Source organism: Acinonyx jubatus, chromosome B3 (assembly GCF_027475565.1).
Source record: "Acinonyx jubatus isolate Ajub_Pintada_27869175 chromosome B3, VMU_Ajub_asm_v1.0, whole genome shotgun sequence".
In the NCBI taxonomy this organism is placed as follows: domain Eukaryota; kingdom Metazoa; phylum Chordata; class Mammalia; order Carnivora; family Felidae; genus Acinonyx; species Acinonyx jubatus.
In genome coordinates this window covers 26,856,718-26,882,358 of record NC_069386.1, presented here as the reverse complement: position 1 = coordinate 26,882,358, position 25,641 = coordinate 26,856,718, and the positions used below count along the sequence as shown (strand labels likewise).

Here is a 25,641-nt window from a genome sequence, read left to right as displayed (position 1 = left end):
TTTAGGAGATAGGCTAGGGGCATGCAGGTGTACAGCTGGAAGAGCTACCTGCAGGTGAGCCCAGTGGTGCAGACCACTGACAAGAGATAAGGCCAAATGTAGGCCTACAAGTTAGTATGGGGGCATTGGCTACTGGTATGCACTCCTGTGACTACAGGATCTTGCCATGTGTGTGCATGTGGCAGTAGAAGTCAGTGACACATATCAGGCCAGCAATACGTGAGTAGACAGCTGGAGGGGCTAGCCCTGAGCATATGCACAGGGGTGGGAGTCAGCTGTAGGGGTCTAGGCTTGTGTCTTGCACTTGCACAGTTGCAGCAGCCTGGGCTGGCTACTGATGCAGGTCCTGGGCTATGGGTGGGGCTAGCAGAGGAAGTGAGGAGGGATTCAGGTGGCTGGTGTCAGGGAACACAAACACCTGTGGGGAACACAAATACCTGTGGTAAATCTTCAGGGGTCTGCGACAACCATTCTGGCCATTAGTGTCTTCAGGGGTCAAAGCTACCAGAGTCCTCTGCAGATCAGGTCACTATGAACTGCAGTCTGCCTTTCTGTGTAGCCCATACTGGTGGGTCCTGCTTTTCTTCCTTGTTCATAGCCATCTCTGTATGTCTCAGGTTTGCCAGGTTTCTGGGTGGGGTGAAATTCAAGTGGGTACTTTGTGTGGTGCCCTGAAAGGCTGGGTAAGTATGTTGCTTAATACACTTTCTTTCCTGGTGTGGGGACCTCATTCTAGCTAAGAAGTTACCTCTTGGAACTGAGCAGTGCTGGCTTGGCCAATGGATGACACAGGTAAAATTAAACGTTTTCCTTATCTTTCGTGTGGTTTTCTCAGGTTTTCTCAGGTTCCACTAACATTTATTAAGTGGACCATAGTCTTATCTCAGAGCTGCTTTTGTTTGTGGATTGCTGTCTAATTGTTCATCTTTGAAAGGATACAGAGGCTGGGTCTTATAGTCCACCATCTTGGCAATGTGACTTTGATTATCTCTTATGAGATGAATTGTTCCTCTCTTGATGCTTTAAGTATTTTCTTTTTGTCTTTTGGATTTGATCATTTGACTATAAGCTGTCTTAGTGTAGGTCTCCTTGAGTTATCCTGCTTGTAGTTCATGGAGTTCCTTGGACATGTATATTCATGTATTTCCTCAGATTTGGAAAGTTTTTGGGCAGTATTTCTTCAAATATTTTCTCTGCCTCTTTTTTTCTATCTTCTTCTGGGGCTCCTATAATACATATATTGCTATGTTTGATGGTTCTTACAGTTTCACAGGCTCTCTTAATTTTTTTTCATTCACTTTTCCTTCTTCTCCTCAGACTTGATAATTTTGAACATCTTACCTTCAAGTTTGCTGACCCTTTCTTCTGCATGCTCAAATATGCTGTGAGTTCTTATGAGTTTTTATTTCAGTTATGGTAGTTTTCAGCTCCAGAATGTCTACTTCATTCCATTTATAATTTCATTTTTTAATAACTTTTATTTATTGATATTCTTATTTTATTTATGCAACATTTTCTTGATTTCTTTTTGTCCTTTGTCTATGATTTCCTTTTGTTCATTGAACACATTTAAGACAGGTGATTTAACATCTTTGACCAATAATTCTAATGTCTGGGTTTCTATCATTATTTTTAATTTCTTCAGCTATGAATGGGCCGTATTTTCCTATTTATTTGTATGTTTTATAAGTTTTTTTGTTAAGAACTGGGAGTTTTGAGTATTATGTTGTAATAGCCCAGGAGATTTAATTCCCCCACTCCTCAGGGATTATTAAATGTCACTTATTGAGAAACTAGAACCATTAATTTCTGACTTTTCCAATATTTTTTTGCACAGTGTGCATTTCTTATTGTGTGTGGCCATTGATGTTTCTCTTCTATTATCTCTATGGTAAACCACTATTTTGAAAAACATTTTCTTAAGTGTTTTGCTCCCAAAAGTGTGGGGGAAACAAGTAGTTTCATTAAATCTGGAAACTGCCTCATCCCTCAGGGATTAAAGCAGTGGCCAGCCTCTGTGTTAACCCCTTAGTGATCAAACACAGTGATCAGTAATCAACACACACACCCAATTTTTTGGAGGACAGGATCCACCTTGTCCACCTTGCCAGCAGGAATTTGCACTATAAAGGTAGATTGCTACCTCCATTGTTATCTGCCACAGGGATGGGAGAATGGAGAATAGTAACCAGTATAAAAAAGGCCAAAATTAATCAACCTCTTTATTAATCTCTTCCTTGGCTCCTGAAAGTGTTTTTCCACACTCCATATTTCCAAAATAGTTACAAGAATACTTCAGGGACATTTGTGGGTCTGATTCCAGACCACACAATAAAACAAATATTGCAATACAGTGTATCAAATGCTTTTTTGGTTTTTCAGTGAATATAAAAGTTATATTTACACTATACTGTAGTCTATTAATTGTGCAATAACATTATATCTAGAAAATAATGCACATATCTTAAGTTAAAAATTCTTTGTTGCTGATAATAATGCTAACCAGAATCTGAGCTTTCATCAAGTTATAATCTTGCTGCTGGAGGAAATTACCTCCATGTTGATGGCTGCTGACTGTTCAGGGTGGTAGTTGCTGAAGATTGGGGGTTGTTGTGGCAATTTCTTAAAACAAGAAAACAATGAAGCTTGCCACATCAATTGACTCTTTTCATGAATAATTTCTCTGTAGCATGTGATGTTCTTTGATAACATTTTACCCACACTAGAACTTCTTTCAAAATTTGAGTCAGTCCTCTCAAACCCTACTGCTGTTTTAACAACTAAGTTTATGTAATATTCTACGTCCTTTGTTATCATTTCAACAGTCTTCACAACCTTTTCACCAGGAGTAGATTCCATATCGGGAAACCATTTTCTTTGCTCATCTATAAGAAGCAACTCCTCATCAGTTAAATTTTTATCATGAGATTGCAACAATTCAGTCACATCTTCAGGTTCCACTTCCAGTTCTCTTGATATTTCCACTACATCTGCAGTTACTTCCTCCTCTGATGTCTTGAACCTCTCAAAGTCATCCATGAGGGTTGGAATCAACTTCTTCCAAACTCCTGTTCATGTTAATATTTTGACCTCTTCCCACAAAACATGAATGTTCTCATTGGCATCTAGAATGGCGAATCCTTTCCATAATGTTTTCAATTGACTTTGCCCAGAGCCATCAGAGTGATCACTATCTATGGAAGTTATAGTCTTAGAAAACCGTTTCTCTTAAATAGTAAGACTTGAAAGTTAAAATTATTTCTTGACCCATGGGCTGCAGAATGGATGTTAGTTAGTAGGCATAAAAACAATAATCTCATTGTAAATCTCCATCAGAGCTTTTGTGTGACCAGGTACATTATCAATGAGCAATAATATTTTGAAAAAAATCTTTTTTTTCCCCTAGCAGTAGGTCTTAACAGTGGGCTTAAAATATTCACTAAACCATTTTGAAAACAAATGCAGGGGCGCCTGGGTGGCTTGGTCGGTTAAGCGTCTGACTTCGGCTCAGGTTATGATCTCATGGTCCATGAGTTCGAGCCCCGCGTTGGGCTCTGTGCTGACAGCTCAGAGCCTGGAGCCTGTTTCGGATTCTGCGTCTCCCTCTCTCTCCTCCCCTCCCCTGTTCATGCTCTGTCTCTCTCTGTCTCAGAAAGAAAGAAAGAAAGAAAAAAAAAAGAAAGAAAGAAAAAAAGAAAGAAAACAAATGCACTGTCAGCAAGACTGCAATTCCATTTATAAAGAACAGGCAGATTAGATTTAGCATAATTCTGAAGGGCCCTAGGATTTTTCAAATAGTAAATGAACATTGGCTTCAACTTAAAGTTACCAGCTGTATTAGACCCTAGCAGGAGAGTCAGCCTCTTTGAAACTTCGAAGCTAGGCATTGACTTCTCCTCTCTAGCTAGGAAACTGCTAGATGGCATCTTCTTCCAATAGAAGGCTGTTTTCTCTACACTGAAAATGTATTATTTAGTATATTAGTCACCTTCATTAATTATCTGAGCTAGATCTCCTGGATAACCTGTTGTGGCTTCTATATCAGCACATACTGTTTCACCTTGTACTTTCATGTTATGAAGACAGCTTCCTTACCTTAAGCCACATGAACCAACCTCTGCTAGCTTCAAACTTTTTTTCTGCAACTTCTTCACCTCTTTCAGCCTTCATAGAATTGAAGAGAGTCAGGGCCTTGCTTTGGATTAGACTTTATCTTAAGGGAATGTTGTTACTGGTTTGATCTATCCAGATGATTCAAACTTTCTCCATATCACCAATAAGGCTGTTTCACTTTCTTATCATTTTTGTGTTCACTGGAGTAGCACTTTTAATTTTATTCAAAAATTTTTCCTTTTCATTCATAGCTTGGCTGTTCAGTGCAAGAAGCCTAGATTTTAGCCTATGTTGGCTTTTGCCATACCTTCCTCACTAAGCTTATAATTTCTAGCTTTTTGTTTAAAGTGAAAGATGTGAAATTCTTCCTTTCACTTTAACACTTAGAGACCACTGTGGTGTTATTATATGAACTAATTTCAATATTGTTATGTCTCAAATAATAGGAAGGCCTGAGGAAAGGGAGAGAGATGGGGGAATAGCTGGTCAGTGGAGCAATCAGAACACACACAACATTTATCAATTAATTGTACTATCTTATATAGGCGTGATTTGTGGTGTCTCAAAGAAATTACAATAGTAACATCAAAGATCACTGATCAAAGATTACCATAACAATAATAATAATAATGAAAAAGTTTGAAATATTGTAAAAATTACCAAAATGTAATACAGAGACCCAAAGTGAACAAATGCTGTTGGATAAATGGCATGCCAATTGACTTGCTCCATTCAGGGTTGCCATAGACCTTAAATTTGTAAAAACTGCAATATCTATGAAGCACCATAAAACGAAGTGCAATAAAGAAGGTATGTATGATTGAATTGCATTTCTCCAAAAGATAGGTTAAAGTCCTTATCCCAGGTTCCTGAAATTGTGAATTTATTTGGACATAGGGTCTGTATACAGATCTTAAGTTAAAATTAGTTCATTAGGATGAGCCCTAATCCAATATGACTTGTGTTATAATAAAAGTGGGAATGTGGACATAGAAGCAGATATGCAAAGAAGGAAGAACATGTAAAGATACACAAAGCAAAGTTAGCGATGTCACTGGAGTGAGGCACCTATGAGCAAGAATTGCTGGCAATTACCAGAAACTAGATGAAGCAGCAAAGGATGGTCCCCTAGAGTTGTCAGGGAAAGCATGGCCTACTAACATGATTTCAGACTTCTAGTTTTCACCACTTTGAGACAATGTATTTCTGTTCTTTCAAGCTACTTGTTTATGATAGCCCTAGAAACTGTATGCAGTTACTTCAGATAGTTGCCAACTGTTCAGTAATTATTTAGGTGGAAGGATGGATTTCTGGAGCTACCTACTCTGCTATCTTCTATGACATCCTTATTTATTATTAAAATTGTTCTCTCTCTCTGCTTACTCTCATGTAAACTCGATGAGGGCAGGGAACTTTGTCTCTTATATTAACTGCTATGTGGACGTAGCATTAATAGAGTGCTGCAGCCACAGGTCATTTGTGAATAATTATTAAATGTTTTCAGACACAAATGGCATAACCAGTATGGAAATCGAATTAGTAATCAAAAAGCTGCCAAAAAACAAGAGTCCAGAGCCAGATGGCTTTCCAGAGGAATTCTACCAAACATTTAAGGAAGAGTTAACACCTATTCTCTTGAAGCTGTTCCAAAAAATAGAAATGGAAGGAAAACTTCCAAACTCTTTCTATGAATCCAGCATTACCCTGATTCCAAAACCAGAGAGAGACCCCACTAAAAAGGAGAACTATAGACAAATTTCCCTGATGAACATGGATGCAAAAATCCTGCACAAGATATTAGCCAACCGGATCCAACAATACATTAAAAAAATTATTCACCATGACCAAGTGGGATTTATACCTGGGAGGCAGGGTTGGTTCAATATCCACAAAACAATTAATGTGATTCATCACATCAATAAAAGGAAGGACAAGAACCATATGATCCTCTCAATAGATGCAAAAAAGCATTTGAGAAGCTACAGCATCTTTTCTTGATAAAAACCCTCAAGAAAGTAGGGATAGAAGGATCATACCTCAAGATCATACAAGCCATATACGAGCAACCCAAAGCTAATATCATCCTCAATGGGGGAAAGCTGTCAGTTTTTCTAAGGTCAGGAACAAGACAGTGATGTCTACTCTTGCCACGATTATTCAACATAGTATTGGAAGTCTTAGCCTCTACAATCAGACAACACAGAGAAATAAAAGGCATCCAAATCAGCCAGAAGGAGGTCAAACTTTCACTCTTTGCTGATGACATGATACTCTATATGGAAAACCCAAAAGATTCCACCAAAAAACTGCTAGAACTGATTCATGAATTCAGCAAAGTTTCAGGATATAAAATCAATGCACAGAAATCAGTTGCATCCCTATACATCAATGATGAAGTGACAGAAAGAGAAATCAAGGAATCGATCCCATTTACAATTGCACCAAAAATCATAAAATACCTAGGAATAAATCTAACCAAAGAGGTGAAAAATCTATACACTGAAAGCTATAGAAAGCTTATGAAATAAATTGAAGAAGACACGAAAAAATGGAAAAAGATTCCATGCTCCTGGATAGGAAGAATAAATATTGTTAAAATGTTGATACTACCCAAAGCAATCTACATATTTAACACGATCCCTATCAAAGTAACACCAGCATTCTTCACAGAGCTAGAACAAATAATCCTAAAATTTCTAAGGAACCAGAAAAGACCCTGAATAGCCAAAGCAATCTTGAAAAAAGAAAACCAAAGCTGGAGGCATCACAATCCCAGAATTCAAGCTATATACTACAAAGCTGTAATCATCAAGACAGTATGGTACTGGCACAAGAACAGACACTCAGATCAATGGAACAGAATAGAAAACCCAGAAATGGACCCACAAACGTATGGGCAACTAATCTTTGACAAAGCAGGAAAGACTATCCAATGGAATAAAGACAGTCTCTTCTGCAAGTGGTGCTGGGAAAACTGGACAACGACATGCAGAAGAATGAACCTGGACCACTTTCTTACACCATACACAAAAATAAACTCAAAGTGGATGAAAGACCCTAATGTGAGACAGGAAGCCAACAAAATCCTCGAGGAGAAAGCATGCAAAAACCTCTTTGATCTTGGCCACAGCAACTTCTTACTCAACATGTCTCCGGAGGCAAGGGAAACAAAAGCAAAAATGAACTACTGGGACCTCATCAAAATAAAAAGCTTCTGCACAATGAAGGAAATAATCAGCAAAACTAAAAGGCAACCAAGGGAATGGGAAAAGATATTTGCAAATGACATATCAGATAAAGGGTTAGTATCCAAAATCTACAAAGACCTTATGAAACTCAACACCCAAAAAACAAATAATCCAGTGAAGAAATGGGCAAAATACATGAATAGACACTTCTCCAAAGAAGACATCCAGATGGCCAACCGACACATGAAAAAATGTTCAACATCACTCCTCATCAGGGAAATACAAATCAAAACCACAATGAGATACCACCTAACACCTGTCAGAATGGCTAACATTTACAACTCGGGCAACAACAGATGTTGGCGAGGATTCAGAGAAAGAGGATCTCTTTTGCATTGTTGGTGGGAATGCAAGCTGGTGCAGCCACTCTGGAAAACAGTATGGAGGTTCCTCAAAAAATGAAAAATAGAGCTACACTACGACCCAGCAATTGCACTACTAGGCATTTATCCACGGGATACAGGAGTGCTGTTTCAAAGGGACACATGCATCCCATGTTTATAGCAGCACTATCAACAGTAGCCAAAGTATGGAAAGAGCCCAAATGTCCATCGATGGATGAATGGATAAAGAAGATGTGGTATATATACCCAACGGAGTGTTACTCAGCAATCAAAAAGAGTGAAATCTTGCCATTTGCAACTACATGGATGGAACTGGAGGGTATTTTTATGCTAAGTGAAAGAAGTCAGTCAGAGAAAGACAAAAATCATATGACTTCACTGTTATGAGGACTTTAAGAGACAAAACATATGAACATAAGGGAAGGGAAACAAAAATAATATAAAAACGGGGAGGGGGAAAAACAGAAGAGATTCTTAAATATGGAGAACAAACTGAGGGTTACTGGAGGGGTTGTGGGAGGGGGTATGGGCTAAATGGGTAAGAGGCATTAAGGAATCTACTCCTGAAATCATTGTTTCACTATTTGCTAACTAATTTGGATGTAAGTTTTAAAAAATAAAGAATAAAATTTAAATGTTTAAAAAAAGGCAGAAATGAATATGGAAAAGAGAATATGGTCCCAACCTGGTGGAGGAAGAAGATGTGTGTTATATGTGATGATGGGAGTAAGCTATGGGCATAATGTGTCATAAAAAAATCAGTCACTTTAGGAAAGTAAGGGAAAGTTCCAGAGGAGAGATGCCCAAGTGCTGTGAGAAGCTGCCCTTTGCTTGCTCCTCCAAAGAACCAAAACTTCAAGTTAGAGACTGCATCTATAACATTTGGGTTCATTATGAGACAACAAAATCAAAGAGTGAAACATGCTGTGAAGACTGCTCAGGGGCCCCCTGTGTCAGGAGTTTCTGTTTTTGCATCAGATAGATTTCCCAGGATGTTACTCATTTCTCTTCCAGTAAATATTTGGGGCTACTGAAAATGAAAAAGTGAGCTTTTCAAAATGCCCTTTGTGATCCAACAAACAGTAAGTGCTATTTCTCAGACCTTACAAGGCAAATCTGGAGAGCTATATGCAGGGCTGGCAGAACAAGATGTGCAGTAGGAGTGTATGCAGTAGTCTAGCAGAGAGGAGTGTATATAGTAGGTGAATAGGTCTGCAGGTTGACTACAGCCTTCTGGTCAGTGCTCTGCTGGGGCTCATGGGGCCCCCTAAATGTGTCTTCCTCTGGCGAGTACATAGATCAGTAGCACTTCCTAATGAATGCTCTTCTCATGGCTGTACACGAAGCTCTGGAGAGGCTTGCAGTAATGTGAGATGCTTCTTTCTAGACCACTTACCTATCTTTGGTAAAGCAAGCCATGGGCCAAGCCCAGTGTCAGTTGGGGTGGGGAAGTAGATCCATCTGCCCCCTAGGGGCCACTGCAGAAGCATACACATGAAGTCCCACTGCAGGGATAGACAGGGGAGTGATCCACTCTTCCTAGATAAACAATGAGGCATTACTTTTTATGATATCAGGTGACCTGTTATCTACCAGAGCATGGTTCTGCCGTCCCCTGATTCTCTACTGCAATGAAATCACATGTCACTTATATGTCTCCACATTGGTTTCAACTTTCTGCTTGTGACTTTGGGAAATGCTTTTTGAATGGTTTACCAATGGAACCCTCCTCCTCCAGCTCTTTAAAGACATTTACACAAGGCAACTGCTCTGAGGCAACAGGTCCAAGGGTCCCTCCGTAACATCTCGTGGGCTGCCTTTAGATGCCTAGCAGTGACATCATAGACATTACCCCTAAGTGAACTGGAAGCAGTCCTCATGGCTACATTCCACTTCACCCCCTACTCCCAGTTCCTTCTCCTACATTAGCAACAAGAGCCACAAGGGGGCATGCTGTTGGGACACAAATTCGTTACAGAAACTTTAGAACTACTACATGTTTCTTTGATTACAATAATGTGAAATTTATCTTTGTCAAAATGTGCATGATTGACTAGAGAATTCTACTTTCTGATTGTTGATTATGATAACTGTTATCATATAATTAACATAGACAGGATTGGGAATACTGCCCAGAGGGCACTGGTGTGAAGTGGTTTAGCACAACTTTACCAGTTTGGAATCAGAGAACTGTGTTCAGGTTCCAGTTTGGCCACTTATAAGATATGGGTCTCTCCATGCCTTGATTTCCTCATCTATCAATTGAAGGAATAACAAATACACCAGAAGGATGTTTGAGGATTAAATAAAATTATATGTGCATGGGGTTACTATAGGACTTGGTCCACTGCAGGGCTAAGAAATGCTAGTTAGATGGTTATAGTTATGGTCCCAGCCACTGTAGGAGGTTCTATAGGATGGTACCCCATTTAAGATCCACAACAGTAGTCAGGGTAGCTGAGGAAAAAGAGGACCAGTTAGCTGGTCATATAGGTGTAAACAAAAACATACCAGTGGGCTCAAACTCAAGGTTTTGTGGATTCTGAAGTTTACTTTGGTTTCCTTTTGAACATCCGATGCTTCTTATAGTTTGTGAAAAAAAATGGTTTGGATCTTGCAAGTCAATCACACTATGGGAAGCTTTTCTGGGCTTCCATGGATATGATTTTAGTGTTCTTTTCCTCTACAGATTCCTGTACTCCTGAACCTCAGCCAAGACCCCGAGGTCAGCCTGCCTGCACCACCACTCATGTATGCCCTGGCCCTTGGCGCCTGCCTGGGAGGTAAGGGGGTACTGATGCATGGAGGGAAGGAGTTGCTAATGCTGTAGTGAGCGTGAAGTGATGGTTAGTACATGCCAAATTGAAAGTATATTAAGGAGAGTCTGGATGATTTACAGAGTGGAAACCCATCTTCAGCTTTGAGCCAATTCTAGAACTGTTTTGTTTCTCTACAAGGCCTGTCACTTCCTTCCTACTCTCTGCAGAACTTCTGACATTCCTACTTGGCAACCTGAGGACAATCATTATTGACATCTCAAAGTAAATGTGCTCCCATGCTGCATCCACACTGTACCCACACAGATGTGGTTTATATTTAGAAACATTTTGAATCAGAAGTCATCTTCAGTTGCAGTCTTATTCCCTCTGTAAGGGGTTAGGGAAGAAGTGATGAGTGGGTAAGCAAAGAACTAGAGACTCTAACCTAAGAGTAAGAAGAAAGATTAAAGATTTTTCTTTTTTGGAAATGGGTATTTTCCTTTGGAGAAATTGAAAGGTGAATTAGAGAAAGTGTCAGTAGAGACTGACCTCTGATAAGCAAACAGAAGGGCTTTGATAATCTTTTGAGGGAGCTGTATTAGAGTCCTTCTCGTATTCAGGAGGCCTAATCACCTTTGGGAACAAAAGAGGATGTTGAAGAATCTTATATAAACACACAAGATACATTTTAACTTTTTATTCTCTTATCCAAGCATGCTTAGATAATCCAGTGTGCTTTGTTCTTTGATTGATCTGTGACTATTAAATCAATAACTTTCAATTTATTTTATCTCTTTGTTTACAAAGGGGGATTAATGTTATTCAATGAAGTGCTGTGATTTCTGGAGACAGCCAATTCACCTAATTCAGCAGCTGAGATCTCAAGTTCTTATGAGACTACACACCTGTTAAAATGCCCCCATTTAAGCATTAACCCCAGGAAAAGCAATAATTGTGTTCACAGCTACATTTAACATCAGTGATAGAAACAGAACCAGAGTAACCTGGAAATGTGTCCTTTCTGTGGGAATTTGTTCATGAAACCTTCCTGAGCCTCTGCTATAACCTGACACTGTGCTCTTGACTGGGGAGATGGTCACCTAAGCTAACACCTTAAACAGATATGTCTTCTAATGGCAGCATGCATAGAGTGCTGAGGGAGCATCAGAGAGAGAGAGTGAGAGAGAGAGAGAGAGAGAGAGAGAGAGAGAGAGAGAGAGAGAGGAGAGAGAGAGAGAGAGAGAGAGAGAGAGACAGACAGACAGACAGACTAGAGAGAAAGTCAGAAAAGGTTCTCCAGAGAAGAAAGTTTTGAGCTAGGTCTCAAGCAGTGAGAAGCCTCTAGGTAGTGCTGATTCCCCAGAACGTGTAGAAGGAATGTGGATGGGATTATCAAGGACAGAATTTAACATGGACCATTTATATGGCTATTAACCTAAAATATCAATAAACATTTGTTGACTGAGCTCCCTCTTAAAGCAGGAACACAGCTGTAATGAATCATAAATATATTAAGCCTTGGAATCTTTGTACCCTAGTAGCTCTAGTCATTGAATGATACTTGTTCCTTGATTGCAGATACCCAGTTGTACTGAGTGTTAACTCTACACTTACTCTGTCAGGGACCCTCTCTCATTGACTCAGGGTTTGGAATTACTTTTTTGAAAAATGTGGAAAAATGTATACGGCATACAATTGACATTTTTTACCATTTTTAAGGATGTGTAATGTTATCAGCTATTAGAGAAATGTAAATTAAAACTATAATAAGATATCATCACATACCTATAAGAATGGCTAAAATAAAAAATAGTAACAACACCAAATATTGACAAGTATGTGGGGAAACTTTAACACTTATACATTATCATTGGGGCTATATAATGGTACCATCTCTCTGGAGAATAGTTTGGCAATGTCTTAAAAAAACTAAACCTTGAAACTATCATAAAACCCAGCAATTGCACTCCTGGACATTTATTCTAGAGAAATGAAAATTTATATTCACCCAAAACCTACATATAAATGTAGGAAGCTACATTTATAGCTTGGAAGTTATGGAAGTTTATGGAAGCTTTGTTTGTGATACCTAAAAAGTAGAAACAAACCAGATGTACTTCAATAAACTGTGTTACATCCCTACCATGGAATGCTACTCAACAATAAAAAGAAATGAAATATTGACATACATGGCAACCTTGATGAATCCTCAGGGAATTATGTAGAGTGAAAATAGTAAATATCAAAGGTTACAGACTCCATGTTTCCATTTATATGATATTCTTGAAATTATAAAGTTATAGAATGAAGAATCCAAAGTTATAGATTAGTGGTGGTGAGGAGTTAAGTACAGGGCAAGGTGGAAGGAAGTGGGTATGGCTATAAAAGGGTAACAGGAGAGATCATTGTATTGATGAAAATTTTCTGTATATTGAGTATCAATGTCAGTATTCTGATTGTGACATAGTACTATGGTTTTGAATTCTATTACATTGAGGAAAACTGGTAAATGGTACATGGGATCTCTTTATATTATTCCTTACAACTTCATATGAAGGTAAAATTACCTCAAAATAAAACCTCAATTACAAGAATAAAAAAAGGGAAAAGCCAGAGGAAAAATTGATTAAATCCATAATTACTAAGCAAAATAAACATAGGTAGGCTGACAGAAATAAAATCAAACAAATAGCCCAGATTCTAGAGGCAAAAGTCAAAGAATAAATTACAGAAGAAAAATAATACACATAAAAGTTCATTATGGGAAATCCCATATTTAACTTCTAGAAAAATCTCAGGAAGCACAGAATGAAATGAAAGAAGGAATTTATCCAAGAAATAATAGAAGCAAATTTTCCAGAGTAAAAGCATTACATGAGTGTATACATACAAATGCCATCTTTGTGAAATTTTAGAACTCAAAGAGGCTTAGAAACTTGCCCAATGTCATACAACTAAATAAATCTAAGAACTTGGAATCCACAGTAGTGACACCTAGGACCTCTTTCTCTCTACCACATGGAACCCATGCCATACATGGAATACCATCAAAAGTCTGTTAGCATCTTATTAAATTGCTGCAACAACCATTGGCATCTGAATAGTATCCTCACATTCTTAACCTTATGTGAACCCCAACTATCCTATGAGATGCCCAGGAAAACCGGTGACTGTCCTCATTTTATTCACATGTCTCCCCAGTAATGTGAGTCAGAGACAGCCAGATGGATTCTTGCTCTGTGTCAAAGACATTTGAGTCAAGGAGACATGAGGGAGTTATTCTGTGGGTATAGAGGGGATCCTGGTAATGATTTCCCTGATCCTGAGAACAAACCTTAGGCCAGAGACTGGTCCTACTTCTTTCTCTGGATACTGTCCCCTGTCATGTGGTAATGAGATACCTGGAGTCATTTCCAGCCTGAGTGTGGGGCCAAGACAGTGTTGATGAGTGGCAGAGCACACAGGTGGAGATAACTGGACAATGCAACTGAGCTCTGAAACAAACAATGAGTCCTGACTTGCTCCACTTTTGACTCCCTGTCATAACACCTATATTACCAACACCTTCCTGTTTTGCATCTTCCTTTCCTTACAACCCAAACCATTTTAATCAATATAACAGAGCTGGTCAGTGACTACTCATGGTTATACAGCTTAGCAGATTTGGATTTTGATGGAGGTCTTCAGAACCAAATCTAGCATTCTTTCCACTATGCCCGCTGATATACTCTATTTCCAATGTTTGTGCAGGACCTATGGTCTGGCTGACCCAACACTGCTCCCACTCTCTTCTCTGTTGTGTCCCTCTACTGTAATAGTTGCTCTGGTAGCTCATCTACTCTGCTTGTCTCATTTTGATGACCAATAAGACATGAGGGAAACCTGTTTTGGAGCCTGTTGACATAGATTTGCCCTTCTGATAAAAATGTGTTGGTATCAGTTCCTCTTCATGCTTCCAACCTTAGATATAACAACCATAAAACCATCTGTGATGGGAGGGAGAGGCCAAGAGAATTATGAAGACCTGCCTCTGACATTACTTAAGAGACACTGAACTGATTCTCCAGACCTCTGCCCCAAGCCTTCTTTTTACAAGGGAGGAGATTATTTCCCTTTGTATGTAAACCAGTGTTAGCTAGGTTTTCTGTTACCCATAGTTGAAAGCATTCTTAAAAGAAATTTAATAAATTAATGCACCACCTTCCAGTTTACAAGGCATTAAGGAGGCTGAATGCAAAGGGATGACTGAAAGGCAGGTCTGGGGGAATGAGGCCAGGGTGTGAAGACATATCCCAGTGCAAAAAGGGCTTTTGGGGAATAGCAATCCCCATTGTGCCATCCGTGCTACATTCCTAAAAAGGTGGATAGGAGTGAAATGTACAAAAGCTGAGCAACTGCTATACATGAGAGAAATCAGCCCAGCCGTTGCTCATTTCTCTGTCTCATCTTCCCTCTAAGGAAAGAGTTTGAATCATGGGGCTCTTCACTTTACCTCTCTGTCCCCACCCAGCCCTCCTCTTCCTGCCCAAGTTGTCATGCAGCCAGAAGACCAAGCTGCTGTCCTTTCCCTTCCCTTCCATTCCCCGAATCTGGAATTGTTCAGGAACAAATTTACCTACTGAGCCAGTGCACCTTGGCAACATGAGGGACTTTCATTTTTTTGGCAAGTGGCACATTGCAGTTGAGGAATTCATACCAACTCCAGTATGATGAGTTGCTATTGATCTAGGGAATGCCATCTTAACTGGAAAAAGGGGGTATTTTTTCAATTATGAATCCCTAACAGGAGAGAAGAAAAGTATTGCTTTTTAGTTTTGGAGCTCACACAGGTTGCTGAATGTGCCCCTGGATCACGTGTTTAAGCTCCATAAAATCCAGAAGCAGAGGTCTCCATGTTAAGTCCTGGAGTAGCAGTGTTTGGGAATGGCAGGGCAGGTACCGTCCAGGCACTGAGGTGTGTGCCCTGCAATGGAGACTGGTAGGCAGGGTCTTCTGAGGATCATGGGCTTCCCTGTGGGGACAACCTTGGTAGACATGGAAACATTTGCAGGACAGGATGGCTTGCCAGGGTGTGGAATCTCATTGGTGGGTCTCCTCACCCAGAGCAGGAGCCAGCTGGCTGTCAGGATGATGGGATATGTCAGTGTGACACACCAAGAGGAGGCTGTCTAAAGCCATAATTGATGTGGAATTTGTATTTCACCACCTGCTCAAGACCTTCAGATGCTTTGCATGACTTTCTACAGAAAGGCCTCGGGTATATGTCATGCAGACTGAATCTTGCCTTCTCTGATCCTTCTCTGGAGTCAAAACAGCTGGTTCTAGTCCTGGGCTTTTCACTTGTCAGCCCCGACATTTCAGCATGTTGCTTTTCTGTGCCTGTTTCTTCATGGGGACACTGGGAACCTCAGAGATCATGATGAAGATGAGACTCCAAGCCTTTAGAATGCTTTTGATCCTGAGTAGACACTGAGAAGATATCTGGTCTTGTCCCTCTCAAATACTTCTCCAGTACAACTCACCCCACATCCAGGTCTTGTTGAAGCTGGTTCTTCCTTCTCATTCTCCTTGCTGCCTCCTAAATCTCCTCTTCTTTAGGGCAGCACTACTATCTGGCCACGGCCTGGTGGACTTGGCCCTCTGAACATTTCTCTCGGCCTCTGTGATCTCATGCCTGCTATGCATCTCCTACGTGGTATGTCTGTCCTGTCTCCCCAAGAACATGTACTCCCCGAGCCCCAAGAGGGTATGAGCTGATTTTTCCACAGAGAGTGGCCTACTGGGATGGAAGGGAGAGCTGTCTAGGATTGGGAAATTAGCAAGAAGCTAATGGAAATCAGGGAGAGGAGTAGAGACAGATGTCAGAATTGACATGGAAATAGACTCTGTTCTAGCAGATGTCTGAAACACAAGAGGTCTTCAGAGTGGTCCTGGAATCCTGGAATCACCTGAATGAGCTTTCTATCACTACTGTAACACACAGAAAAACTTAGGGGATTTATTATCTCATATTTCTTATCTTCCAGGTAAGGGTGGCTCAGATGGATCTCTGCTTAGAGTCTCATGAAGCCAAGATTAAGGTGTCTGCAGGCTGTGCTCCCTTCTGGTAGCTCTGGGATGGGTCTGCTTCTGAGCTCACTCAGATTGTTGCCAGGATCCAGTTCCTTGAAGCTCTAAGACTGAGTCCCCATCCCTTGCTGGTTGTAAGCTGGGCTGCCCTTAGCTCCAGAAGGCCTCTTCATTCTGGAACTTGGGCCCAAATCTCAGAGTTAGCAACAATGTGTGGAATCCTGCTCATGGTGGGAATACCTCCCTCCCCTTTCAGATCTTTCCTGGGATCCTTCTGACCCCACTGTGATCTCTCTGACTCTCCCCACCCCATTTATTCTACCACCCCCACCCCTCCTCGGGTTCTCTCTGAGCCACTGGAATATCTCTGACTCTCCCTTTGAGGCTTCTTTTCTGCTTTCAGCTGGAGAAAATTTTCTGTTTTTAAGGGTTCATGTGATTCAATGGGTCCACCTAGAGAATCTAGGGTCCTGGATAGTCACCCTTTCTTAGGGTCCATAATCTGAATTACTTCTGCAAAGTCACCTTTGCCATACAGGGTAACATGATGACATAACCACAGGTCCTGAGGATTAAGGCATGGGCTTCTTTGCAGTGGGTGTGGGGAGCATTGATCTGCCTCCCACACCACCTGGATCAAGCCAGTATCACCCGTAGTGTTAGTGTGGCATGTCCCCAAACCAGGCTCCCTGCTTCCTCTGTCACCACCCTAAGTCTGTTCTGTGCACAGCAGACTGGTGTCAGTCTGTCATGCCCTTCTCTGTCATGTGCAGAGCCACCACTGCCCTTCCTGTTACTCTTGGTAGTGCCATATACTCTGAATGCACTGAGAAACCAGTGGACTGTCACAAAAATGGGATATCAGAAACACAGTGACCACAAGCAGAGTCGGGCTAATCTCAAGGAGGCCTTGCCATCACAAGGCTTGAGCTTGGTGGTTTCAGGGTGCTGGGGAGACCCTGAAGGATTTTATTGTGTTCTTAAGATACAAAGTCTTCATCTTTTGAGCAAGCATATAAATGGATGTCAAAGGTTTTCACTGAAAAAAAAAAAACCGTCTAAGTTGTCTATAAAGGAAAAACAGAGAGAGTGAGATGAAGCTTGAGCTTGCCTTCACTAGCCTTTGCACAAGCAGTCTAGGCTGCATGTTTGACAGGTGGTTTTGTTGCCTGTATGCGTGTTTCAATGAGAGGATAGGACTGCAAGGAAGGAGGGAGGAGGAATGTGCATTCAGCTGAATGTCATTTGCACTGACACCTCATCTGCAAGTGCCTCTTGTGGAGAATGAGCCCCAGGCTGTGCGCCTCCTCTAGTGGAAAAATCCAGAAGGCCACATTGCTCTGAGGTTATTTATTCTTACTTCTTTCCATACTCAGCACTCTGGAAGATGCAGAGATTATATGTTACTGGATTCTCAGAAAAGAGAGCACTTAGGGGCTCAACTTTTGCAGCCAAGACTCAACCCTTGGTTCTCCTTCTCCTGCTCTGCTGTTACTTATGTTGTCAAGTCTCAGAGAGTCTGCTCCCTTGTGTCAACAGGCAGTAGGCAGTTCCAGATTTGTGTCTCAAATTTCACTAGTCCTTAGGAAACACAGCCTTTTCCTTGGTGGTTTATGCACAAATGTTAGAACTGAACAAAACTGGCTGAGCCTGGGTAATGTGCCTATTCTTGAGCCCTGACCTCTGAGATTAGGGGTTAAAAGATGCTGATCAATTTCATCAAACAAATTCACTCTTCCCTGAATCAGTAGTGATGAAGGGGGGCTCGTCTTGGACCACATCCTTCTCCATGACCTAACCAGTATGTATGCATGTGTAGGTTATGACTCCACACAGATCTTGTACACCATCAGAAAGGCTCACCCAGAGAGGCATTTAATTATCCCACTTGTTTGCATCCATCCTTCCATCAACAGACAGTCAGGGTTTTCTGTTGGGTGTCTGGGCCTGGAATGCTAAGGAAGGTGGTTCTTTTTTTTCTTTTTCTTTCTTTCTTTTTTTTTTTTGTCTCTTGATCTCTATTTGATTTATTTAATTAATTAATTAATTAATTTCAATATATGAAATTTATTGTCAAATTGGTTTCCATACAACACCCAGTGCTCATCCCAAAAGGTGCCCTCCTCAATACCCATCACCCACCCTCCCCTCCCTCCCACCCCCACCAACCCTCAGTTTGTTCTCAGTTTTTAAGAGTCTCTTATGCTTTGGCTCTCTCCCACTCTAACCTCTTTTTTTTTTCTTCCCCTCCCCCATGAGTTTCTGTTAAGTTTCTCAGGATCCACATAAGAGTGAAAACATATGGTATCTGTCTTTCTCTGTATGGCTTATTTCACTTAGCATCACACTCTCCAGTTCCATCCACGTTGCTACAAAGGGCCATATTTCATTCTTTCTCATTTCCATGTAGTACTCCATTGTGTATATAAACCACAATTTCTTTATCCATTCATCAGTTGATGGACATTTAGGCTCTTTCCATAATTTGGCTATTGTTGAGAGTGCTGCTATAAACATTGGGGTACAAGTGCCCCTATGCATCAGTACTCCTGTATCCTTTGGGTAAATTCCTAGCAGTGCTACTACTGGGTCATAGGTTAGGTCTATTTTTAGTTTTTTGAGGAACCTCCACACTGTTTTCCAGAGTGGCTGCACCAATTTGCATTCCCACCAACAGTGCAAGAGGGTTCCCATTTCTCCACATCCTCTCCAGCATCTATAGTCTCCTGATTTGTTCATTTTGGCCACTCTGACTGGCGTGAGGTGATATCTGAGTGTGGTTTTGATTTGTATTTCCCTGATGAGGAGCGATGTTGAGCATCTTTTCATGTGCCTGATGGCCATCCGGATGTCTTCTTTAGAGAAGTGTCTATTCATGTTTTCTGCCCATTTCTTCACTGGGTTATTTGTTTTTCGGGTGTGGAGTTTGGTGAGCTCTTTATAGATTTTGGATACTAGCCCTTTGTCCGATATGTCATTTGCAAATATCTTTTCCCATTCCGTTGGTTGCCTTTAGTTTTGTTGATTGTTTCCTTTGCTGTGGAGAAGCTTTTTTTATCTTCATGAGGTCCCAGTAGTTCATTTTTGCTTTTAATTCCCTTGCCTTTGGGGATGTGTCAAGTAAGAAATTGCTACGATTGAGGTCAGAGAGGTCTTTTCCTGCTTTCTCCTCTAGGGTTTTGATGGTTTCCTGTCTCACATTTAGGTCCTTTATCCATTTTGAGTTTATTTTTGTGAATGGTGTGAGAAAGTGGTCTAGTTTCCACCTTCTGAATGTTGCTGTCCAGTTCTCCCAGCACCATTTGTTAAAGAGACTGTCTTTTTTCCATTGGATGTTCTTTCCTGCTTTGTCAAAGATGAGTTGGCCATAAGTTTGTGGGTCTAGTTCTGGGGTTTCTATTCTATTCCATTGGTCTATGTGTTTGTTTTTGTGCCAATACCATGCTGTCTTGATGATTACGGCTTTGTAGTAGAGGCTGAAGTCTGGGATTGTGATGCTTCTTGCTTTGGTCTTCTTCAAAATTACTTTGGCTATCCGGGGCCTTTTGTGGTTCCATATGAATTTTAGGATTGCTTGTTCTAGCTTCAAGAAGAATGCTGGTGCAATTTTGATTGGGATTGCATTGAATGTGTAGATTGCTTTGGGTAGTATTGACATTTTAACAATATTTATTCTTCCAATCCATGAGCAGGGAATGTCTTTCCACTTCTTTATATCTTCTTCAATTACCTTCATAAGCTTTCTATAGTTTTCAGCATACAGATCTGTAACATCTTTGGTTAGATTTATTCCTAGGGATTTTATGCTTCTTGGTGCAATTGTGAATGGGATCAGTTTCTTTATTTGTCTTTCTGTTGCTTCATTATTAGTGTATATGAATGCAACTGATTTCTGTACATTGATTTTGTATCCTGCAACTTTGCTGAATTCATGTATCAGTTCTAGCAGACTTTTGGTGGAGTCTATCGGATTTTCCATGTATAATATCATGTCATCTGCAAAAAGTGAAAGCTTGACTTCATCTTTGCCAATTTTGATGCCTTTGATTTCCTTTTGTTGTCTGATTGCTGATGCTAGCACTTCCAACACTATGTGAAACAGCAGCGGTGAGAGTGGACATCCCTGTCGTGTTCCTGATCTCAGGGAAAAAGCTCTCAGTTTTTCCCCATTGAGGATGATGTTAGCTGTGGGCTTTTCATAAATGGCTTTTATGATGTTTAAGTATGTTCCGTCTATCCCGACTTTCTCAAGGGTTTTTATTAAGAAAGGATGCTGAATTTTGTCAAATGCTTTTTCTGCATCTATTGACAGGATCATATGGTTCTTATCTTTTCTTTTATTAATGTGAATTATCACGTTGATTGATTTGTGAATGTTGAACCAGCCCTGCATCCCAGGAATGAATCCCACTTGATCATGGTGAATAATTCATTTTATAAGCTGTTGAATTCGATTTGCTAGTATCTTATTGAGAATTTTTGCATCCATATTCATCAAGGACATCGGCCTGTAGTTCTCTTTTTTTACTGGGTCTCTGTCTGGTTTAGGAATCACAGTAACTCTGGCTTCATAGAATGAGTCTGGAAGTTTTGCTTCCCTTTCTATTTTTTGGAATAGCTTGAGAAGGATAGGTATTATCTCCGCTTTCAATGTCTAGTAGAATTCCCCAGGGAAGCCATTTGGTCCTGGACCCTTATTTGTTGGGAGATTTTTGACAACTGATTCAATTTCTTCGCTGGTTATTGGTCTGTTCAAGCTTTCTATTTCCTCCTGATTGAGTTTTGGACGTGTGTGGGTGTTTAGGAATTTGTCCATTTCTTCCAGGTTGTCCAGTGTGTTGGCATATAATTTTTCCTTGTATTCCCTGATAATTGCTTGTCTTTCTGAGGGATTGGTTGTAACAATTCCATTTTCATTCATGATTTTATCTATTTGGGTCCTCTGCCTTTTCTTTTTGAGAAGCATGGGTCGAGGTTTATCAATTTTGTTTATTTAAAAAAAAAACAACTCTCGGTTTCATTGATCTGCTCTACCTTTTTTTTTTAGATTCTATATTGTTTATTTCTGCACTGATCTTTATTATTTCTCTTCTTCTGCTGGGTTTAGGCTGTCTTTGCTGTTCTGCTTCTATTTCTGTTAGGTGTGCTGTTAGATTTTGTATTTGGGATTTTTCTTGTTTTTTGAGATATGCCTGGATTACAATGTATTTTCCTCTCAGGACTGCCTTTGCTGCATCCCAAAGTGTTTCGATTGTTGTATTTTCATTTTTGTTTGTTTCCTTATATTTTTAAATTTCTTCTCTAATTGCCTGATTGACCCATTCATTCTTTAGTAGGGTGTTCTTTAACCTCCATGCTTTTGGAGGTTTTCCAGACTTTTTCCTGTGGTTGATTTCAAGTTTCATAGCATTGTGTTCTGAAAGTGTGCATGGTATGATCTCAAGTCTTTTATACCTATTAATGGATGTTTTGTGACCCAGTATGTGATCTATTTTGGAGAATGTTCCATGTGTACTCAAGAAGAAAGTATATTCTTTTGCTTTGGGATGCAGAGTTCTAAATATATCTGTCAAGTGCATCTGGTCCAATGTATCATTCAGGGCCCTTGTTTCTTTATTGACTATGTGTCTAGATGATCTATCCATTTCTGTAAGTGGAGTGTAAATTCCCCTGCAATAACCACATTCTTATCAGTAAGGTTGCTTATGTTTGTGATTAATTGTTTTATATATTTGGGGGCTCCCGTATTCAGCACATAGACATTTATAATTGTTAGCTCTTCCTGATGGATAGACCCTGTAATTATTATATAATGCCCTTCTTCATCTCTTGTTACAGACTTTAATTTAAAGTCTAGTTTGTCTGATATAAGTATGGCTACTCCAGCTTTCTTTTGACTTCGAGTAGCATGATAGTTCTCCATCCCCTCACTTTCAATCTGAAGGTGTCCTCAGGTCTAAAATGAGTCTCTTGTAGACAGCAAATAGATGTGTCTTGTTTTTTATCTATTCTGTTACCCTATGTCTTTTGGTTGGAGCATTTAGTCCATTTACCTTCAATGTTATTATTGAAAGATATGGGTTTCGAGTCATTGTGATGTCTGTAGGTTTCATGCTTGTAGCGATGTCTCTGGTACTTTGTCTCACAGGATCCCCCTTAAGATCTCTTGTAGGGCTGGTTTAGTGGTGATGAATTCCTTCAGTTTTTGTTTGTTTGGGAAGATCTTTATCTCTCCTTCTATTCTGAATGACAGACTTGCTGGATAAAGGATTCTCAGCTGCATATTTTTTCTGTTCGTCACGTTGAAGATTTCCTGCCATTCCTTTCTGGCCTGCCAAGTTTCAGTAGAGAGATCCATCATGAGTCTTATAGGTCCCCCTTTATATGTAGAGCACGTTTATCCCTAGCTGCTTTCAGAATTTTCTCTTTATCCTTGTATTTTGCCAGTTTCACTATGATATGTTGTGCAGAATTTTGATTCAAGTTATGTCTGAAGGGAGTTGTCTGTGCCTCTTGGATTTAGGAGGGTGGTTCTTATCTGAGATCCCATTCTACTGCTCTGAAGACACCTGTTCTCTCCTAGAGTTGTTAGCCTGTCTTACATTTTCCTTTAAAATGTAACTAAATGCCTCCACGTCCCACAGTGATTTGCCAATTCTCCTTAACATTTCCTCTTTTCTATCACATAGAACTGTCATAGTCCTATCTGTAAATGAATTTCAGTATTTATAAGCAGTAAACTTATTTTCTGGTTGTCAGTGTTTTGTTTGTTTTCTGCAGATATTTGCAAAGCAATCACTTTGATAGTACCTGTAAAGTAATCATCAAATCAAAAGCCTGTGAGATGATCTGAATATTGCAGAACAAAAGGCAATAGAAACCTACTACTAAGATAAACTGAAATTTTATTTTACTTTAAAAATTTTGATTCCAGGTAATGGGACACTGATTGGAGCATCGTCAAATGTAGTTTGTGCAGGAATTGCTGAGCAGCATGGATATGGATTCTCTTTCATGGAATTTTTCAGGTACTTTAAAGCTCATTTTAAATTTCTGTTTATTTGATCCTGAAGCTCACTTAATTAAAAAAAATAGCAATATGTACTGTTAAGCACTAGGATAAACATGTTTTTAGCAATTAGAGAGATGTTAGTGTTAGGTGAGCTTAGCTAAAAGAAAACACACATTAAAAATTTATTGCTGAGATTAGCTTCATAACCCAGAGCATGATTCAGGTATTCTGAATAAGATTGACTCTAGGGGTCAGTAAATGGTTGTGGGATTCCTGGGTATTTTATGTTGTTCTCTTGAAAATTCCAACTGGGAATTGTGCATTGACTATCAATGATGGGCTGCATAATGAGAATCTGTAGACCTCCTACCAGATTGCCCAGTGAAAAATCTTGTACTTGAAAGGACCCAGGAATATTGCAGACAGAGGCAGCCTGGCAACATGCATTCATGTGTGGACACCTATCAGGAGGGCAGTACAGAGATGAAGCCCTGGGTGAGGAAAAACAGCCAATGCTTGCTCCTACAAAGGAAAAGCTGCTCCAAAGGAGCAGGGCCCATGCTGGAGTCCTAACTCCCTGCGTGCCTGTTTTCATATGGCATCACTGCACTTTGAAAGTAGGTGAATGGGCAGAATTGCCATTGGCAGCTCCAAAAAATGGTGCTGCTAAAATGAACTGACATTTGGTGTTGAACAAGATTTCTGTTGACGTTCTTGGATTGTAAGCTCACAGCTCATGTATGCACAGTGAAGGTTCTCAGAACCAGCCCTGCTTAAGATTTGAAACAGTAGCTCTGCGAGTGATCTGAAGCCTATGGAGACTGTGACCTTGGGCTTCTGCAGGGCACTACTTGGCTGGGCTGGGCCTGGGATAAAACTCCACTGTCATACCTTGGTAAGAACCAACATCAATTTCTGTGCATAATGCTGACTTTTGGCAGACTTATACTGGCCATTTCTGTTTGAGTGACTAGTAATTCTTGACAGTTTTACTCAGACACTAAAATTAGTTAATCAAAACTCCTGGAAGACTTGGGCATGGGATGGAGGGACGAGGCTGGACAATGAGCTGTGGGGATACCGAACGTGCTCTACTCTCAGGAGGACTCTGGAACATTGTTGCCCCCACTACTAAGAGATGGGATCAGAAACTTATCACTTGACCACCATCTTCTTGTTAGAGTTCATCTTCCTCTGCTAAGCATAAAAGAAATAATCCTATCACTTAAACAAGGCTGTCATTCAAATGTCCCTGGTCTCCTTTGTGAGCCAGGCGTGTGATACCCTGGCCCTCTACCTGCTGACCACCATGGCTGGACTCAATATAGGGACTCTCATGGCCATTTAACAACACTGGTTGGTCTCACAAGTAGGCTTGAGAGGGCTGGTATTAATATCATAAAAGATTAAAGGATTTTTAGCGCAACAGTACACCCTGGTCTGATATTTTCTCCAGTGTAACTTTGAAATAATAATAAGGACATCTGCTTGACTAAAAGGTTGGTGTGCAGCCACTCAGATCATGCATAGAGCCCAGGGTTTAGCTCCAGCAGGTGATGTATTGCATACTGAACTTTCCAATATGTGCCCCTTGTGTGCAGAGTTACAGTGGTGAAAGCTAGGATAATATTTAGTAGCTTGGGAGCCTCATAAAGACAGGGGCAAGACTGTCAGTTTCTCTTCCAAAACCTCTTTAGCTAGTGGCCTTAACAATGGCATCCACCTTCTTAGATGGAGAAAAAATATCTCTCTGGTTAGTAATGTTCAAGAGCCACATCTTATTTCTGTCTGGTTCCACCTCTGATCATTCTTCTTGTCAAGTCCTTGCTGCTCAGAAATCAGAGCAGTTTTCTCATAAATGGTCATCTAATTGTTCAGCCCATATTTGCATAAAATTCTTGGTTTGAAGTTACAAATGTATTAAATGGACTTTTATCTACCTAATTTCAAAATTTCTTTCACCAAAGGTGGCTACCTATGATACACAGTGCAAAATGTTGACTTCCCACTTTATTAAAAAAATTACTATTTTGGGGGGGGGGTGCCTAGGTGGCTCAGGCAGTTAAGCATCCGACTTTGGCTCAGCTCATGATCTT

The 25,641-nt window shown here is 40.2% G+C and overlaps 1 protein-coding gene across 3 annotated transcripts in view; it reads left to right on the top strand.

Annotated features, from left to right (window-relative positions):
• OCA2 (OCA2 melanosomal transmembrane protein) overlaps positions 1-25,641 on the top strand; it is a 492,350-nt gene that overhangs the window by 310,012 nt on the left and 156,697 nt on the right. For all 3 annotated transcript variants that reach the window (XM_027067861.2, XM_053223670.1, XM_053223671.1), the window contains exons 22-23: positions 10,395-10,488; positions 23,468-23,561. In XM_027067861.2, the coding sequence (XP_026923662.1) occupies positions 10,395-10,488; positions 23,468-23,561 (188 nt within the window). The remainder of the gene's footprint in view (positions 1-10,394; positions 10,489-23,467; positions 23,562-25,641) is intronic.